The sequence below is a fragment of the Tachypleus tridentatus genome, chromosome 4 (genome assembly GCF_004210375.1).
Source record: "Tachypleus tridentatus isolate NWPU-2018 chromosome 4, ASM421037v1, whole genome shotgun sequence".
Taxonomy (NCBI): domain Eukaryota; kingdom Metazoa; phylum Arthropoda; class Merostomata; order Xiphosura; family Limulidae; genus Tachypleus; species Tachypleus tridentatus.
Window position 1 is genome coordinate 118772220 of NC_134828.1, and position 21515 is coordinate 118793734.

General features: G+C 35.0%; 1 protein-coding gene across 4 annotated transcripts in view; it reads left to right on the forward strand.

Moving 5' to 3' along the window:
- Nucleotides 1–21515, forward strand: part of LOC143249951 (uncharacterized) — a 147931-nt gene that overhangs the window by 103584 nt on the left and 22832 nt on the right. For all 4 annotated transcript variants that reach the window (XM_076500584.1, XM_076500583.1, XM_076500582.1 and 1 more), the window contains exons 3-5: nt 102–359; nt 1424–4584; nt 14911–15066. In XM_076500584.1, the coding sequence (XP_076356699.1) occupies nt 102–359; nt 1424–4584; nt 14911–15066 (3575 nt within the window). The remainder of the gene's footprint in view (nt 1–101; nt 360–1423; nt 4585–14910; nt 15067–21515) is intronic.

Consider the following 21515-nt stretch of genomic DNA (forward strand, 5'->3'; position numbering starts at 1 on the left):
GTATTTCTTTTCTTTTACCTAAACTTTATGATCTTTTTCATACAAGTAAAATATTGTTATTTAGAAGGTTTTTTTTCTTTGTTTTTTAAAAATCAAAATAGAGAACTAAATTACAGTGTTGAAAAACATCATCGAAGCATTCTGGCCCCATTTGTAGAGCAGAATAACTTCAGTTATGATGACCTTTCTAAACATTTTGACGCCAGTTTGGCAGAACTTGATATGGAGACCTTCCGAACAGAAGACATTCCATCCATGTTGGCCTTTCCAACTATATTCTCTGGAAACATTTCTAGAGAGAACTGTGCATCGGTGTCCGGGTCCATACTTGGGACTCTGGAGCTGGACTCCTCTGTTAGGTATGTGAATTTGTACTAATTTCTGTTTTTGTTTCTACATGCTGGATGTGAATATGTATGTGTTTTACAAACTTGTCTAAAGAGTTAACCCACAAGTATTTTCTGTTAACACATATTTGAAATCAGACTACCACAACATGACATATAAATATAGATTTGTAAGTGTATTTTCACATGAACCTTACCTTACATCCTCTTTCCTGAAATGAGAGGCAGGCTGACTTCTTCATTTCTCAGACATATCTTTAGAACAAAAACTTTATTCACACAATTTTTTGTGTACTCTTCACAGGAAGCCTGTCTTATTTTCTTTAGGTGCCTTTCATAAATTCATAATTATAGTTAACATTTTTTCTCAGATATTTGGTTGGTTGGAAGGACTGACACTGTGTATAATTGATTAATCTATTTTAAAAGGTGGAACTGAAAGTGAATCATAATTTGACCTTTTTAACACATTTAATTCCAACAACAACAGTCTGAAATTTTCAGAAACTGGTACATTTTGTAAGTACGATTATGATAAGATTGTCAATATATTTTCATTGTTTTTCTGGATAACCATTAATTTCTAGATCTTTTATTTTTCAAAGACTGTCATTGGACATAAATGTTGTGGTTACATGTGTTAGTGACACTTCAGTATATGGCAATGGGAGGTAAATATTTTAACTAATATTTTTGTAAATGTCATTATTTTTTGTCTTATTGAATCTAACCATTATTGTTGTCTGTATATTTGTTTTGTTGTATAATTTCTGTCACTGCTGAGTTTGAGTATTTCAGAATAACTAATGGTATGTGGTATGTTGTGAGTGGTGTTGCTGATTTCAGTCTTTGTAACTAACATAAGTGTTAAAACAACAGGAAGTAGGTTGCATGTTGTTGTATAGGTAAGAATAAATATGTTTATTGCTTTGTAAAGAAACATTCTGTAGTGTGTTTCATAGTTTTACAGTTTAAGATATGCTGTACATTTTTTTCTTCTTTTATAACATAGGGTATAGTTTTCTGTAATTCTATTATTTTGATGTAAACGAGAGAATTCTGTTTTTTGTTTTCAGTCCCCGTAGCACATCAGAAGAATCAGCAGAGATGTCCATTTGTAAGGATGAACCACTTTTCTCTCCAGTGAAGGAACAACCATTGTCAGGTGGAAACATATCTGTGGATAGTTTAGACTGCAGCTCACTGGAGGAACATGATATAGTGTTAACTTGTCAAGCCAATAAGAACAATTATACAATTGTGTTTGAAAGCAGTGGAACTCAGTATACTGATGACTCGGATTTTTTGGAAACTGCAGATAGCAGTGAAGGAGAAGGAAATCAGTGGTTCCAGCATGATCATGGTCAAAGAAGAAGCCATGGGTGTATGGTACAGTCAGATTTAGCTTTTACCACATGGGGAAAATTAAGAAGAACGAAAGAAGCAACGTCTTATAAACATGCTAACAAACCCACAACGAGTAAAAGCCAAAGCCTTCCAAACTTGCTTCGACAGTCTTTAGTATTGAAAACAAAATACTTGCCAGTCAATACACTGAACTGCGTTCCTCTGTATGATTTACAGACCAGTCAGCCATCACACTCAAAGGATTCTGAAACAAGTGGTAGCCAACATTCAGTGCCTTTGTTGCAACTGTATATAAGGAACAGGAGTTCCTTGGGATCAGAAGGTTGCTCCATTTCAATATCAAGTAGCCAGTCTGAGTCTTCAGGGTATATGATGACACCTCCACTATATGGCTCTAATTCTAATATGCAAGGAGATATAGAAAAATTCAGTCGGTCCAAAGGATACTTAAGGAGAAATTCGGTGAAGCAGTGTGAGTGTAAGATCCGAAAAGAACATAATGGAGAAATTTATAAAGAACTAGAAAAATCTGAGGAGAGAAGAATGACCATGGTACATACCCCGGGTTCAAACTATAGAACATTAGTGGTGGATGATGCTGATCAAGTGACAGAAGCCAACAATAATATGTTGCAGATATCCACTAACAATAACACATACCAAACTAATGTATGTGAAGAAAACCAGGAACCTATATTAGAATCTGATGAAGAAAGTTCACAATATTTTGAAGACTCTCTGGTAGAAGCTCCACCACCTCGTCCAGTTGCTGCACACTCGAGCATTATTCATGAGGAAGAAGAACCATTAGACACAGATTCAGGAAGTGGAGATGAAACAATGAAAGATAGTAAAGAACCTATTGGAAGTGATAGTACTACTTCTGAAGAAGTTACCCTTACAAAGAACAACACCATAAAAATAAAACCAAAAGTTTCTAAACAAGACCGTGGAGCTGGTACTGTTCAAAGAATTAATAATTTTTTCACTACTAGCAAGGTGGACAACCTTATGGCTAATAAAAGCTATGAGAGCACTCATGAAAAGTTTTCTCTTAATTGGGTGGACCTCACTCCAGAAATTAATTCCCAAGGCACACAGACTAAACAGTTAAATAGCAAGAGAAGTGAATCTATGCAAGAATTTTTTACTGACAGCGATAAACACATAAATAATGCTCGACCTCATTCACCAAGGGAGTCCAGTCCAGCCTCGAGTGGGTATGGCAGTAGTCGACAGAACTCTGTAGAACGGTTGCGTCAGAATTCTCAATTATCCATAAACACTATTAATACTGTAACCTTGAATCAAAGTCAAAGGAAGAAGACAGTAGTGACAGTTCCCACATTGCAAGATCGTGTTACACAAATACCAGTTCACATTAAGAATCGATCTGTTCAGACTTCCTTTACAAATGTCAGTGATGGGTTTATGATCGAGGAAGCTACTATGATAGACAAATCTACTTCTAGTTCATTCAGAGGTGATAATTCTACTTCTCCAAACTTATCAGAGGATACTGAATCTGACAAAAAGCCAGTATATGTTTGTTTTCCAAATTATTCCCTCCCTGATCTAAGTTTTCTTAAAGAGCTAAGAGGTGATCTGGATGGGTCAAATTTATTGTACCTTAAGCCGTCAAGTCCCCTTGTGCCTCCGTACGTGAAAGATGTTGGGTTATCTCGAAGTGAAAAAACCAAAAAGTCATTATCTTTTCCAGATTTTGAATCTGTTTCTCAGGACACTTTTAACCATGTTCAGGACTGGGATTCTTTAAGTGTGTTATTGCCAAATGATTTAAAACCCCTAATTCCAAAGCTGAGCCAAAGCAAAATTGAAGAGAAGAAACATGAAACAGAAGATTATAAAAAGAATAATTATCCTATATTTCATAATGAGCCTTGTTGGGTGTTCAGCAAATCAATAAAGAAAAATGTAAGTGTGGAAGAAAATACAGATGTCAATGAAAAGTGTTTCTCTTCAGAAGCTGAAGCTGGTTCTAGTAATGACAGCTTTCTAGATCCTGAGAGTACTGATATTCCTCCACCTCTGCCTAAACGATCCCTTTCATTACTAAAAGACAACTGTTTTGGTGATGGCTCCTCTAGTTCCCCAAAAGGAATTTTGAGGAAGGCACCATCAAGTGATTACTGCCAAGAACAAAACCACCAGCAGTGTATTTCAAAATGCAGGAATGCTTCTTGTATGTTTTCTAGAAGAGAGGATTTAAAACACAAAAGAAGATCACTGCATGAACCTTGCCAAGAACTGCTGGAGAACATTCCAGAACGTTCTCATGTGAAAGGGTATTGTTGCTTTGCTCCAGCCACTTGTCATGTTGTAGATCAGGCTTTAACTAATGTTATATGCAATTCTAAAGAAATACTAGATATGAAATCTAGCAGAAAAAAACCCCTGCAGAGAAATTTGTCAGAAGGTTGCTGTACAGGATGTCCAAATCGTGGTTGTCAGAACTGTATGCCATCAAAACAGTCAACTTGTTTATATTGTCATGCAGACTCTCCCACTCAGTTAGAAGGTTTTCAGCATAACAGATTTTCTTTTCCAAGATTTGCTGCCTTTGAAGGGAAGCAGCCACTTCAGCAGCTGTGTGGTCAACTTCAACAGCTTCTTAATTCTAGTACCAGTCTCAATTTAATGGCTGCAGCTTTGTTGGCAGCACAAGGGAGCCCAGAAGGAAGTAATGCTAGTAGCACATCTTCAAACTGTAATTGTGCTCGATCTAAGAAAGCAGTAAGTTTCTGTGAAAAGGTAGCAGTGAAGTCCAGAGAGACAGGAACCACTGCAGAGGAAAGAACATGCCAGCAAAATAATACCACTACTGTCCAGCCATGTGGACACAAGTCAGGTAATTTGTATAAACACACTCATGAAGTATTTGTAAAAATCATTCAAATATTATTTTGCTGTATGTATATATAAATCTTCCTTTAAAAATAGCAAGTTAAACGTATCTTAACAGAATTTTATGTAAAGTGAGATGGGATAAAAAGATAAAAGGTGTGTTTTGGCATGATCTGGTACAAACAAAATGACTTAAACAGAAAGTTCTTATTAAGACTATGTAACAAGTGATCTGGTACAAACAAAATGACTTAAACAGAAAGTTCTTATTAAGACTATGTAAAAAGATGGAAACGTACAAACAAAATGACTTAAACAGAAATTTCTTATTAAGACTATGTAACAAGATGGAAAGGTATCAAAACTTGTAAAGAATTTTCGAAAGATGAAGTGGAGTGTATTGATATTTTGTGATAGTTTTTATTATTATTAAGTTTTTGTTTTACATATTCTATTTTGCTGATTAAATATTTTGGACAAATGAGTTTATTTGGTCGGTATTTTGTTTGTTTTTAAAGGTAATGAGAGGCTGGGCTTGAACTTCACAGTTAGGAAAGATAATTAAATATAAAGAAGAAACAAGATTTATATATTTACTTTGTCAGCTTTTCATGGCAAGTTTTAGGATTATTATTATTGAGGTTCTCTGGTATTTAAATTTACCTTAATATGCAAATAAACAAAATCTGTTAAATGTTTATGTTTAATAAAGACAAAAAGAAGGGCACCACCTACAAGCTTTAGAGTTAGTAATTAGCAGAATGTATTAATTATCCAATTCATGAGATCTACATGCACCGGTGGGGAGACCAGGTATGCATATTGTAATTATTCTGCAGAGTGCTATTCAACATGGTGTTATGTATTTGCTCCTGGATATCAACTATTCATTTTTACCCTACACTGTTAAGGTAGTCACAGTTTGAGAAAATGACAGAAATAGTGTGTAGGGATACTGAAAAATTGTAGATATGCATTTTGGAGGTCCTATGAAAATGCAGTATACAAATGTTATAATGGACAAAAGTATTTTTATTTGTTGTATGAAAATGACCTTGCACTGTGACTTCTGAGTCAGACTGACATTGGCATTTCAAACATATTGTGAATACAAATATTTGTAACACATCTGATATTTTGTGTATAAATGACCTGTACAAATTGCAAAAAGCTTGTCACATTTTCAAGTAATAATTTAGAATTAGTGTATCAACCCAATACTTATTAGGTTAGTCATTTATATTAAATTATGTCATTATTATCGCATGAGATGGTCGAAAGAAAGGTTAACAAACCAGTTGCCATTTTGTTTTTAAACTCTGCAGTAAGTCCTCATTGATTAAAATAATTAAAACACATTTTATTGTTACTGATAATGGCAATATAATATTATTTAAAACATCACAATTGATATCAGAAATCATTAAGTAGTCACTTAGCCAGTTTATTCATGTTGTTTGAATACCAAACACACAAGTAATTTTCAATATATAACAATTTTAGTCACTGCAATATTTTTCCATCATTTAACATGTTTATTAAATGTAACTTAAGCCTGTCTGATGTCTTCTAATCTCAGAAAATCTTATTTTATTTGGCCTAGAAACATTCCAGTAAAACTGTAAACTATTGCTCAAACACTAGAAACATTCCAGTAAAACTGTAAACTATTGCTCAAACAGACATTTTCTCTTCTGTTTGTTTTGAAAGCTGTTTTTTTTTCTTTAGTAAATGAACAAACCCACTTGATATGATATCATTAAAAAAAAATGGTTGCCAAGATCTTTGCAAAAGCTAAGCAGAAAAATTTTGATAACCAAGAAGTTAATTGTACTCCTTCAAGGGTTTTCAGCAAAATTAAAATTAATCTTTGAGATGGGCAGAAAATTCTAGAACAGTTGGCAAGTGCTTTGTTTACAGGCAAAACGTGTTTTTGAAATATAAATAAATAAAAACTTTAACATTTTTCTAAATAAATGTTAAAATGATAAAATATTGATTCTAAAATATGTTTGAGTAAAAATTGCTGGAATGGAGTTAAAATTAATATATAATATAGACTGGTAAATTTCTTTTATCTGTGCACACATCATTATATAGATGACTGGTTCCCTCCTGTCAGTTACCAGAAAAACACCCTTAGATTCTTCTTTCAGAAACCACAAAAGCAAGCTTTCTTATCAGACTGGAGAAATATATTTTGTCACTGGTATAGTATCTTATTTATCTGGGTGTGTATCTTAATACTCACTTAAGTTGTGCTGGACTGATCCTTATCAGGCTTCAGACCATGGAAAGAGCCATTAGACTTTTACTCTTCTCCTTTTCCCACTACACAGATGGTTCTCTTTCTTTTAAGTATGTGGGTATCCCTTGAGCTTCTCATTCCTTTGGGACAAAGTCCCTTCACTGGTCACTGTCCAACCAATGGATCATGCATTCTGATCCTTTGGATTGTCATTTCTTATTTCTCAGGAGCAACATCATTGATTTATAATTGTGGTTGGATCAGAGTAACACTACTGTTGTGATACCCGTTCCATCATCTAGTCTTAAGATCTATCTTTCCACAATGCATATCTTCAGGGATAGGGAACTTATCTTCAAGATCTGGTGTTTCAAGGTACAGAAGATGAGTCTATCTTCCATATCAATGTCCTCAAACTCTTAGTAGAACCCCAGGCAGTGGTTCAAGGCATGTCTGTCATGGAAAGAAAAATTGTATGATACGTTACAAAAATTTCACATTGGTATCTCGGAGGCACACATTCTCAAGACCTTTGTTTTTCTATCTTGGATATTCTCTGTTGGGCTTATTCCCATGATATCAGTCTTTTAGCATGTTATGTTCCAAGATTGATGGATTTTCTTGACCCAACCAGACTCTTCAAACAGAATGGATTCTACATCATGATGTTTTTCAGTGGATCTTCTCTCTGTTTGGAGCTCCAACAGTTGATGCCTTTGTAACTTGGTGGAATTCTCAACTGTAATTGATATTTTTATCTCTGATACCTCATCCTTAAGAAGATGCGTTCAATCATGACTCTACAGGTTTACATCTGTACGCCTTTCCCCGATTTGGCTATTGCCCTGGATTCCGACTATGTTTTGTTCTGTTTCCTGTCAAGATCTCTTGGTTGCACCATATTGGCCAGCTTAAGTGTGGTTTATACTTCTTCAGTATCTACAGGAATATCCACCTCCACCTCTTCCACACTGGCAGGATCTATTGAGACAACCTTGATCAGACATTCTCCATCCAGATCTTTAGAAACTCCATCTTCATGCTTGGAAGTTATGCAGTTTTTTGCTAGACATGAGGGTTTAACTTTCAAGGGTTCCCCTTTATTTAACTAAATCTGTAGGCCAATCATAACCATTTATCAATAGAAATAGAATATTTATTGTTAGTGGTGATTAAAGATAACTTAAACCCTCTTCTTCCTAAAGTATCTACCATATTCTGTTTTGTGACTCAGGTATTTGAGAAATTTCTTGCTTTGTCTAGGATATCTTTACATAAGTCATCTTTATTATTTTTAGATATTCCAAGTATCAGAAGGTTGATGACTCTCCACTTCTATTAGATCTTTTAAAATCTTTTCATGATTTTCAGTTTACACAAACTTTACAATTACCAAATTGGGTTTTGACAGTTGTTTTGGTGTCTGTGTTTTCATTCTCCTTTTGAACCTTTAACTTCATGTTCTTTGTTTCAACTTTCTCTTAAATTGTATTTTTTTGTCGTTTTTGACTTGTAGCTGTTGTTGGTCAGAGTTTTTTGCAATCTATATGCATAGGACTCTATCATTCCACATTTGTCTTGCTTTACCCCAATAAGTCTTTTCTTCCCAAGACTGGCAGCCACAGAAGAGATTCTTTTAACCAATCCATTTGCCAGCCATTTCTCACCTTTATCGTAAGATTGCTCTGATCTTGGTACTTTTTCAAGTTTTATCAGGATCCTCAAGTGTTATGGGACTTGTATTAACTCACTTCAAGGTACTAGGAACCAATTGTTCATTTATTGGGGTCCTTCTATTTACCATGATATATCTCCCATTACCCTCACCAGGTGGCTTTGTAAATTTATTCCCATGGCTTATGATGGATTATTGTTAGAGGATAGGAATCTTTTACATTGTTACATCTCACCAGATTCATCATATTTATAGGTCATTAGTTTCTGGAAGACATTGTGTAGACTTGTATGTGGGCTACTACTAATACTTTCCTGTCTCATAACTTGTATGATTTGGCAGTTTCCTCTTCTGAAGGTTTCTGACTACTGCCTGTTGCTATTTTGATGACATCTGTTACACTTTAACCACATGTATTTTCCTCAGTCATATACTCTTTTTATTTCTAAGGCCCCTTTAGTTTTCACTGGATCCCACTCTGTGTCAAGTGTTGCTCAGGGAAGTATGCCTTCTCTTCTAAGTTCTGCACTAGCAACCACTTTCATTATAATTACTACCAGTTGTAAAAGGCTCCATTGAAATAAGGTGTTCCAAAAGACCAAGTAGGTATCCAGTGGATGATTTTAAGTTTTTAAGGACTGCCGCTCCTGAACAGTCATGAGTAAAGTTAAAGGGGATCTTGCCTATCTATGCAGATATTCAGGTTCAATAAATCGGATTGGTTTTCTTTGAAAAAATATAGAGAACTTTGCTCACCTATTGCACATTTTTCAGAACGCTATACCCCCACCCTCCAGACTCTACTAATGGAGCTAGGGAGTACTTATTTCATCTGGCTTATAGTCACTTGGGTGGAGGATAGAGGCCTTTTCTCCATAGCTTCTCAACTTCTATGTTACTTTAAGCTTCCTGGACATAATGTGGTAACTGAACAGATTCAGTCAGTGATTACTTGTATTTCTATATAGTCTGAGAAGCTTCTCAACTTTTATGTTATTATAAGCTTCCTGGATATAATGTGGTAACTGAACAGATTCAGTCAGTGATTACTTGTATTTCTATAGAGTCTGAGAAGCTTCTCAACTTGTATGTTATTATAAGCTTCCTGGATATAATGTGGTAACTGAACAGATTCAGTCAGTGATTACTTGTATTTCTATAGAGTCTGAGAAGCTTCTCAACTTGTATGTTATTATAAGCTTCCTGGATATAATGTGGTAACTGAACAGATTCAGTCAGTGATTACTTGTATTTCTATAGAGTCCGAGAAGCTTCTCAACTTGTATGTTATTATAAGCTTTGTGGATATAATGTGGTAACTGAACAGATTCAGTTAGTGATTACTTGTATTGCTATAGAGTCTGAGAAGCTTCTCAACTTGTATGTTATTATAAGCTTCCTGGATATAATGTGGTAACTGAACAGATTCAGTGATTACTTGTTTTCCTATATAGTCTGAGAAGCTTCTCAACTTGTATGTTATTATAAGCTTTGTGGATATAATGTGGTAACTGAACAGATTCAGTTATTACTTGTTTTTCTATATAGTCTGAGAAGCTTCTCAACTTGTATGTTATTATAAGCTTCCTAGATATCATCATCATAGTTAGCAGATCTGTTCCACAACTAAATTATACCACTGAAAATATATACATTCTGATATTAACTTTATACTACCCCAAAATGACTTTCAAGTGCTTAGATTTTCCATAAACAGCTGTTTCTGTCTATTGTAAAAAAATTAATTTTAAAAATGCTATCTGATATAGTAGTACTGCTGTACACTTGATTATTTACAAGGGTGTTGAAATGAACAAGAGACACTACAAAATAATGGGTACATGAAGTGTATTAACACTTTAATGTATACCATCTTAACAAGGGAAGATAAATGTAATAAACCAAGTGTTTCTAAATGTATCATTAGTAAGTAGATCATGTGTTTCAAATTATGTTACACAGTTTAGAAATCATTATTAGGGATTGAAACTTTTACTTTAAAAATGATTCTTGTTTACTTCCTTTCAGCTGAATCAGCCAGAATGACAAAAACAAAATGTTCAAATTCTGTGTTTTGGGTAAACCAAAATGTGAAGTTTATACAAAACTGATAGGAAGCAACATTCAACAAATTGGGCTTAGCACAGATTAACATAATAGCAATAAAATAAAAACATAACTGCCTTTTAATATAAATTTATTATGATCATCAGTCATTAGAATGTGTTTTTGATTAGTTCCAGAGTAGTTTCCATTAAAGAGGGTTGGCACATTTACTGAACTTACTTTTGCAAATATTGGATGAAAATATCACCAGTAAATAAATTAAAACATATTTCAAAGAAAAAACGTAAATCTTATAATTGCATCTGTGGAATTATTGCAAAGATGTTTTTTTCCATAGGCATTGTATAGGCTATGTTACAGTCTCAACCCAGTTAAATGTAATTAGTCATAGATAATGTTTTTGTAATATTATTCTATGTGATGAGATGTAAAATGTAGAAGTAAGTTTGTATGTTATGTTTTACCTTCATAAACTGATTAATATAACAATTAAATTTGTAAGTGTTTATTGATCTTGTTTATTAATAATTCATTAGTGTACTTAAATTTATCACAGTAATAATTCATTAGTGTACTTACATTTATCACAGTAATAATTCATTAGTGTGCTTACATTTATCACACAGTAATTTTTCATTAGTATACTTACATTTATCACATAGTAATAATTCATTAGTATACTTACATTTATCGCATAGTAATTATTCATTAGTGTATTTACATTTATCACACAGTAATTATTCATTAGTATACTTACATTTATAACACAGTAATTATTCATTAGTATACTTACATTTATCACAGTAATTATTCATTAGTATACTTACATTTATCACAGTAATTATTCTTTAGTATACTTACATTTATCACATAGTAATAATTCATTAGTGTACTTACATTTATCACATAGTAATAATTCATTAGTGTATTTACATTTATCACATAGTAATAATTCATTAGTGTACTTACATTTATCACAGTAATAATTCATTAGTGTACTTGTATTTATCAAATTTGAAAGTTTAATAGGGTAAAGAATAGTGCTTTGTAAGCAGAGTCAGAAAGTTGTTGTTTCCAGGCGTGCTGGTACATGTCGGAACTTCCACCAGAACAGAGATTCAGGACAGTAAGAGTTGTGATGATATAAACATAACTCAACATAGAAAATGTATACTTGTAGATTATTTAGCACCAAGAATAAAGTTATCAAATTATAAATGGCAGTGTAACAAATAGTAAACATTTACTTTACACCTTATTAATATTAAAAAATGTATTTTTGTGGTAATAAATTAGAAAGATACTGGAATATAAAAAAACAATAAATTTACATTGTATATAACACACAAGTGCAAGTGGAATATACTGCCAGCCAGTTGCCTTTCCACTGATTAGCAGTTGAAATTATGGACAGTGGCAGAAATGTTTTGCATAACTGAAAAATATTGTCCCTTTGTCTGAAAGGTTGATCAGATGCAGTGGTAACTGGAATAAAATTTGAGACATTTAAATTGTGATGCAAATCTCCATCCAAGTCACCAGATCATACTGGACCAAAGTTATATGAACTTGAATTAATTCAAAAACATATGCTAATAATTTGGTTTGATACCTATGTTGGACAGAACTTTGATAGCCCATTACATAACTTTGAGCTTAACAATAAACATAACTTTGGCATATTGACCAGTAGTTGTAATAATTGAAAATATTAATAATCACAAACTCCAATTTCTGTTAATTCTATTTTTTTCAGTCATGACACTGACATTAAACAAACTGGAAATAAGTAAATGTCTTAATAGCAACAGTTCAATTAATGGAATAATGGAAAATAGGAAACTGTAGCAAGTCCTTTAGTGTTCAGTTTATTACATCTTGCCCTAACAGCAAGGTTAGTAATTATATAAATGAAACATTCAAAATTTAGTAAAATTATTATTGATACAGACAAATACAGTTAACATCAGAACAGAAAGTATATAATTCAAATTTTATATTGTGTTTTTTAATTACATTGCACAACAATTTTTTTTAAAAGTTTTGCTTCCTGAAAAGGTTTTGCTGATTGTGACAGGTACCTGGTGGATATGCACAAATATAGTTTTGGTTTTACTTCATCACGTAGGGACTCTGAGAAATAGACAGTTAACTGTTTACCAGCAATAATGTATTTAATTGCGTTTATGTTTTTAATACGCTATTAAGTTCAACATAATTAAAAGTGTTTTGCTCCTGATTTTCATTTGTATTCAATGTCTGGTGCATCACATTGCAGTGTCCAACAGTAGTCAGCAAGCATTGACAGATCCCAGTTGTCCTTGTATCGTTTTTCCATTGTAGCAATGTCCTGGTGAAATTGAAGATTTCATTTAAATGGTACGTGATGGGCAAATGTGGATGTGATTTTCATGATCAGCAGCCCAAAGTCTATAAGGAACATCCAACAGTGTTCAAGAAGCAAAAACTTTGTTGTGCAGTGTTATAAAGTCTTACTTTCAACAGTCTGTGTCTTTGTATAATGTAATGCTTTTTTTTTATAAATTGGTGAAATGTGTTTCTCTTATTTAGTTTATTAATTCTATAATCTAATGGAAACTTTATACCTTATTTTATAAAGCAACCAAACCTAATGAAGAGGGTATGCTGTAAATATTAAAGGTATTAATGAGTATTTTGTTATTTATTAGGGGCTACTTTGTGTACATTTGTAATCCAATAGTGAGGGTACACATAATAAGATTTGTAATCTGATAGGGTACACATGGTAAGATTTGTAATCTGATAGTGAGGGTACACATAATAAGATTTGTAATCTGATAGTGAGGGTACACATAATAAGATTTGTAATCTGATAGTGAGGGTACACATAATAAGATTTGTAATCTGATAGGGAAGGTACACATGAGATTTGTAATCTGATAGTGAGGGTACACATGGTAAGATTTGTAATCTGATAGTGAGGGTACACATGGTAAGATTTGTAATCTGATAGTGAGGGTACACATAATAAGATTTGTAATCTGATAGGGAAGGTACACATGAGATTTGTAATCAGATAGTGAGGGTACACATGGTAAGATTTGTAATCAGATAGTGAGGGTACACATGGTAAGATTTGTAATCTAGATAGTGAGGGTACACATGGTAAGAGTTGTAATCTAGATAGTGAGGGTACACATGGTAAGATTTGTAATCTAGATAGTGAGGGTACACATGGTAAGATTTGTAATCTAGATAGTGAGGGTACACATGATAAGATTTGTAATTCGATAGTAAGGGTACACATGATAAGATCTCAGAAATACCATGCTTTGTCTTTCTAATGAACTTGTAGAACTTAGTTAAACAGGATTTTCACAGCCTGTATTTCTGTTTATAAGGCCTGTATGTTGGAGCTGATCCTATTTTCTGTTCAGCTGACTGAAAAGTAAAATACTTTATTCAGAAATACAGTTTTATAGTGAGTGAATAGTATTTTGTGTAACAATTTTTACTTTCTTTCCTTAAATGTATTTTCATGAAGAATTTGAAAGAAAGGTTTGATTTTGTCTGAGGCACTCTCATGCACTGGTTGAGGCTTACTTTGTACTTCACAGTCAGTTTATAAACAACTGGTACTTTCTGGACCCTTTCTTAAAGCTTGAGGTTTTCACATTTTTATGTCTTAAGATTAACTGTCCAAGTTGTTTTTAATATCTGAAATTTAGACTCTAATATTTTCAGTTGTATATTACTTTTGTGGTTTTCATATAAACCATGAAATTAGTGAAAGTAAGAAAGTTCATACATATTTCTTTCTGTTATGAATATTGTGCTGGTATATTAACTATGTAAGAGAACCAATGTGAGACTTTAAAAATATTTTGTTGTGTTCAGTTTATTCTGTCACATTCTGTTAAAATTGTTACGTGTAACATGTTGTGATACATGATGTTGGAATTTTTTCAATCTTTTATATATTAGCAGTTAGTGATAGCTTATAAATGTTAACTGAGTTTGCCACATCGTACACACATCACAAATAGCCTTTTGTGTATCTTTGCGCTTAATAATGAACAAACAATTTTCTTCAACAATGACAGAATAATTTTTAATTGTAATAAATTTACTATGAAGTATAATTGTGTTAAGTGCATAAAAATTAACAATATTGAAGACATTTTTGAACAGTGTTTATATTATTTTTCTTTTAAAGTGGTTGTCCACATGCTTAGTAATTATTTATCAAATGGCTCTGCATATGTTGTAGAACCTATTTAAAAAGTTATTAACAGTTCTGGTGTATGTAGACTATTGTGATGTAATTCTAACATCAGGTGTAACATTTGTTCCAGCAGAAGCCAAACATTTTGACTATAAGGAAGAGATGGATTACCCTCCAGAAGATTTTCAAGTTTCATCATTGCAAGGCCAGTTTTCAAACTACCCAGATTTTGAAAGTCCCTTATCTGCTTATGATGAAATTTCAACAAAATGTTTAAGCCAAAAAGCAGGTAATTTTTTAACATTTTTGAAGTTAGGTTCAAACTAATACCTGAAAAAGGGCTTAACTAAAATACATTTCATATTCTTTGATAGATTGTTGAGGCAGAATATTCATGATAAAACTTTGTAGAATGGATGGCAACTAGAATCATAGACACAGACAAATTCTGGAAGACAAGAGAAATCAAAGAATCATTTTATAGTAACACTATAAAACCTTCACTAAACAGAGATTTTGGATTAGAGGTGAGTAACCTGTGGCTGCCATTGGTTGAATCCATGGGACATATCTCCTTCAGTCAGAAACAGTGATAATCCAACCAATCATAGCATGCTCTCCAGAATCCATCAGGACACTATAAAAGACTAACAACACCTTACACACACACACACACACACACACACACACACACACACACACACACACTGACCTGAAGACGAAAGGTGGATTCCTGTACGTGGTGAGGGGACCCCAAGGGAAGGTTCTGTTCTTTCAGTTTACCTCCTCTGGGATCTAAACATCCACCCACGTGTTTGCCGTGCATGGTGACTCATGAAGGGGAGGAGAGGAACCTGGTAGTTGAGGGGTCCAACCCTAACACACCACTTTGGCCTTGAATTCCTGTAGATGGGTGGCCCCTCTTGGGTCAGTCAATTGGTCCACTTGAGCTAGGGTCAACCAAGTATCAGTGTTGGATGTTCTCAGCAGGTGTTGTGAACATTGTATCTGATGCTGGTGTTTGGGGATAGTGCTCATGAAGCCCTGGTGTTGCTGCAGTGTCCTTGTTTGGCATTGTAGTGTGTCTCCTCAGAGGGCTCCATGGTGGGTGGGGTCAGTGGGCACTGAAATATTCCTATTTTTATGGATCTTCAAAAAGAAAACTTAAATAAAATAGTGAAACAACAGTCCATAGGTAAATGACCACATCTTGAAGATTCTGAGCAGCAATCTTCAACATCTGTAATGCCTGTTGTACCTCATTTTCTTATACTACTTTCTCTTTCAGACAAACCTTTAGGGCAAATGTCTCCCATTTTCATTCAGAAGGGACTAGAGGGACTTGCTGGCTCTCCAAAGTCAGTAAAGAAGCTTTGATCTGGTGACATTGGTGGAAACATCCACATCTCAACACAGTGAACTCCTCTTGTATTCAAAGGCAATTGGGGATATGCCTATTAAGGTTATGCCTCATGCTACTTTGAATTCATCATGAGGAGTTATTGTTAAGAGGGATTTGAAGAACATCCCCAAGTCAGAGATTCTTGCTGCTTTCTCCACCCAAGGAGTTTCTGCAATGAAGCACATCTCCACTTGCAAAGATGGAATTATGATGCTGACCAATGTCCTCATTCTGACATTTACATCACCATGTTCACCTGCCACAATTTTTATTCTAATAATCTAACAGCAGTTCAGTACAACCAGACTTTTTTTCTTTTCTCTCTTTCAACAACTCATTTTCTACCAAGATTTATTTGGTTTGGCATACTTATCCACTTAAATTTGTTGATAAATTTGGAGTTTGTTGTTCAATAGCTTCAACTATGACCACTATGAGGGTTCAAAGACCTGCTACTGTGGCCAAGGCTGTGATGTTATTGGCAGAGAAGGTTTTGATACTCCTCCATGAGGAAATAGTTGTTTATGCAAGTTGGATACTCTCCAGGCACTCAACTATTTTTTTCTTAATCTGGGAATGCTGGGCAGGAGGATGAGGAAGATGTGGATGGCCTTTTACATCCTCTGTCCTTTGCTATGCAGTCTCTTACAGTTGCAGTATCACCTGACCTTCATCATGCTTTTTTGAACTTTGTAAAACAGGTATGCTATGTTTTGTTCTTATTCTCGGTGCCATGTGACCCATTTTCTTCCTTGTTGCATGACAAATCTGCTCCTGACAGGGTCCATGCTGAGTGTTTTATCAGCTAGTTATATTTAGGAATTAGTGTGTCAAACTTCCTCTTGCTTTTTGGAGGCTTATGCATTGGCTATCATTGGGCTTTTTATTCTTTTTTGGATTCCCAACAGTTAGATTATTTAATCCCAGTTTGGTGTTGAGATTCTGATACCCCTAATCTTTTTTCTCCCAAGCACACTTCTGTCACCTTTATTTATAACCTATTTCTTTTCCACTGACATTTTGTTGAAAGCTTTTTTCTGTTTGTTGTCCATATTGGTACACTTGATTTCCATGGCTCTGTTCCTTCACACTTTGGCTCCTGTGTTATTGAAGGTCTTTAGAGAAAAGATCCCTTTCTGAGGTAGGTGTCTATGCCCCTCGTATTGTTAGGAGACTCGCATATGGTACCCTTTTTATGTCAGTTCCTTTTTTTTTTTTAGTATCCCTGAGTCCTTTAAGTTTTGTATGGCTTCAGTCTGTCTCCTACCTTCCCTGACCACATGCCTGTTTCAGTCCTCTCCTGTACCTCTTTTGAATCCCTCCTCTTTCACACCTTAATTTGTCTCTTCTGCTCAGGTTTTGAAGGTAAATCATCATAAAATTTGTCACTGGCCCATCCACAGCCAGTGATATCAGTGACTCTCAGATTGGTACAGGATTGATAGGGGTTAGGCTGTATAATTCCCTTCCCTCTCTTTGGAATCCTATATTCCAGTGACATTTTGAGGTTATTCAGGACATTTTCTCTAAAGATATTACAGAACCTGTGGCTCTGTTCCTTCAGGGGTCCTGTTTGTGGTTGTTGTTCACAAAAAAGTAGAGGACTAGTGGCTAATCTTTGATAACTTCACTATGAACTACTACATAGACCTTTCTTGAATCACCATCGAGTTGTTCCTGACACTTCAGTGGGTGTTTTACCAAGTTTGAGGATGATGATGGTTGATAAATCCGATGCATGCCTCCACATTCCAAGCATCCTTTCAGTTCCTTTGGTTTATCCATGAGGACTAGGTTTACCAATTTAGATCCCATCTTCTAGCTTTTTCATTAACACTTTCTTCTTGGAGAAGCTACACAGATTAGTTGGCTGATCAAATTACAGAAGTCAGTCTTGTCATTAACACAATATATTTTCATCTTGTTGTTCTTTTAAATTCCTCTCAATTCCACAGCATCTTCAATTTTTGCTACAATCAGTGGAGCTGACAGTTCAGAAATCAGTCCTCTTATACTCTGCTTGTATATAAGTTTTTATTGCTTTTGGGGACTTACTCATCTTTGGAAGCCCTTATTCCCCTTGGTCAGATCCAAACAAGAGCTCTTTAGTAGACTTTTCATGATCAATAAAACCTTGTCAGTGATATCGTGAATTCTGCTATTGACGTTCCTTCTTCACTTCCTTATTAGTGATTTTGTCTGATGGCTAAACAGAGACAACACCATGACTGGAGCCACCACATCTTTCCTGACTTGATTTATGCTTTTTTACAGATGCCTCTCTGACAGGTTGGGGAAAGTATTTGGATTCTTTAGGAATCTCAGATTGATGGTCGAATCATAGTTTCAATCTTCTAGAACTTTTGGCTGTTTGTTGAGCTCCGAATCATTTTCTTCTCCTTCTGAAGGTCAAGATGGTCATGATCCATTCCAAAACCTTAATCATGTTCTCTTACATTATTTAGCATGGGAACACCAATTATTGGTCCCATTGTTTTCAAACATTGGATATTCTGTTCTTGGTGCACAACCAGTATTACCTGTGTACTTTTCATATTCCATGTGCTCTCAATCTTGTCATGAACCAGTTATCTTGTCTTGACAGGATTATCTCTACACAGTGGTCTCTCGAACTACTGATCTCCTAGTGCCTATGCTCTTAGTTTGATATGCTTGAGTTGTTTGTCACCCATCATAGCATCAAACCTTTTGTTTGGTACCTTACTCTACATCCTTCAGCATTGGCAGTAGATGCTTTCTGCCAAGATTGGATGAATCATTACATTTATGCATTTTCTCCCATGCCCAGAGCATTATCCATCATTCAAAGTATTCCATGTCAAGTCCTTCTGGTGGTGTCATATTGGCCTGCTCAGGCTTAGTTCTTATTAATGTTGCTTCTACAAGTGTCAATATCATTACTTCATCCTTCCTTCTTGTCTCTTTTTCATCAGCCACTTGCATTCCTGTTTCTTCTGTTACCACATTCTGCCTTCACACGTGGCTTTTGTGTGAAAGACTGGTCTTTCCATATAGGTAGTATCCAATATTTTCCATTTGGTCCATCCTTCTTCACTATCTGTATATATAATACAAATGGCATGTGGTTATGGTTACTGTTGGTTACTTTATTGTGGCTTCATTCCTTCTCCTCCACTGTTCCTCCCTTTTTTGGGTTCTTCACATGGCTACTTGACAATGATTATTCTGTGTCAGCTTTTGCTGACTATCAGGTGGCCTTCTTTTCTACCTTCTGATTTTCCAAATTATGCCATAATTTTCATCTCCTGTCCAATTTCCTTTTGTTTTATTCTTTTCAAATTCTCTGCCCTCCCAGTCCTTCTGCTCTTCCAGATTGGAATCTTAATGTAGTCCTGCATGTTCTCATCCTTTACTTTCTTGAGCCTTTGGTAGTTTATTCCCTGTTCCATCTTTCATTGAAAACTTATTTCATCATCAATTTAACTTGTTGGCATCATCAATCAGATGTGTTTGCCACTAATGTCTCATGAATTCCTTGCCAGAGCACCTACATTGTACTCTGCTCTGATAGGACCTTTTCCAAGACCTTGGCAGTTCAAAAGGGTAATTTTGCTTGACCCTATTTTTTAACCTTATTTCTCATTTGGATTCCAATTATGATTTGAATTGACAATAGTGTCCAGTCCGAACGTTGATATATAGCATGCACAAATTCATTCTGCACTTCCCATTCCCAGATTTTTTACCTACTGAAATTCATCCATATCCAGATATCTTTCCCCAATTATCCTAACAGGTTGGATTCACTAGCTTATTAATTTGACTTATTCTTTATTATCCTTACCTTTTCCAGAATTCCTTTCACCAAATTCGTCATCTAATCATGTCCTTAGCTGCTCATTTTCATCTTTCATTGGAAGAGGTCATCTGGGCTGACACGAAGACCACACCTTATACGTTTATTTATCATTATATTATCATTTGGGTGTCTCATTCTTAACCAGATTTCATTTGGCTCCTGTTGCACTCTTACACCACTGTAGTGCAACTGTAAGTGGGTAAGTTCACCTTTTCAGTATTTCTATTACAGGGTTTTTTTGTATTGCTTCTTGTTGGATCCCACTCAGTAGTAAATGATCTGTCTAGGCACACTAATTCTTAAATTTGCACTGTACAGCCAATTAGTTCATGAACATCCACTGTTAAGATTGGGTGTTCCATAAGACTGCTTGTACAATCTTCATGTCTAAAGCAAAAGGGTATTACTGCCTGTCTCTGCTGCTTTTTCAATTCAGTAACGTGGGAGTGATCTGCTTTTAAAAATGGGATTTTTGTGGTCACTCATAGCACTTTTTCTGGACTCTGCAGTGCCTTTCCCACTTTCTTTCTTCCAGTGGATTACAGGAGTCCTCACCATTTACCAGCTTCTAGCCACTGAGGTTGTAGATTATGGAGGCTTGACTCAATATCTCTCAGTTGAGAGTTGTGTTCTGCTAGTGTAGGTGATGTAGAATCCCTCCTCCTACTACAGACCAAATATGGAATACCTGATGCTGCATGGTAATGGAATGGAGATAATCCACCAAAATGCAGTTTACACTGTTGGGACCTCTCGTCCCACTGCTGCCTGGTTATAAGTTCCCTGGTGGTATTGTGTTTGATTAATCTACATGAATCCTTGCATGTGAAGGGGCTGAGACCTTCTCTTTTTCCTTTTTAACCACAAAGTGGACATTTCCAATGCAACATGGTTTTGAATAAGGTAAACCTTCACATTGCATTCCATCTTCTTTCATTATTTGATGTTGGTTTAAAGATGTCTGTGTTGAATATTCACGCATGATAACTTGGGTTCTTGGAAAAGATGTGCTCTCTCCCTTCTAGTTTCTGTGCCTTAAGAGTGTAGAGGACCCCCTTTCTATTACAATGATCCTTTTGATATTCTGCTGGTTTTGGATGGAGTTGATTTCCTAATTACAATGTGACACAACCTAGCCATTGTACACCATAAGCATATCTAATTTCACTTGGTTGAGAACTCCCTCCTTCCAAGGAGTGGCCAAAACCATTCCTAATTCCTCTGGTTTTGGATGTAGTCCATTTCTTAATTACCATGTGACACAACCTAGCCATTGTACACTATAAGCATGTCTAATTTCACTTGGTTGAGAACACCTTCCTTTCAAGGAGTGGCCAAAACCATTCCTAGTTCCATTGGTTTTGGATGGAGTTGATTTCGTGATTACAATGTGACACAACCTAGCCATTGTACACCATAAGCATGTCTAATTTCACTTGGTTGAGAACACCCTCCTTCCAAGGAGTGGCCAAAACCATTCCTAGTTCCCCTGGTT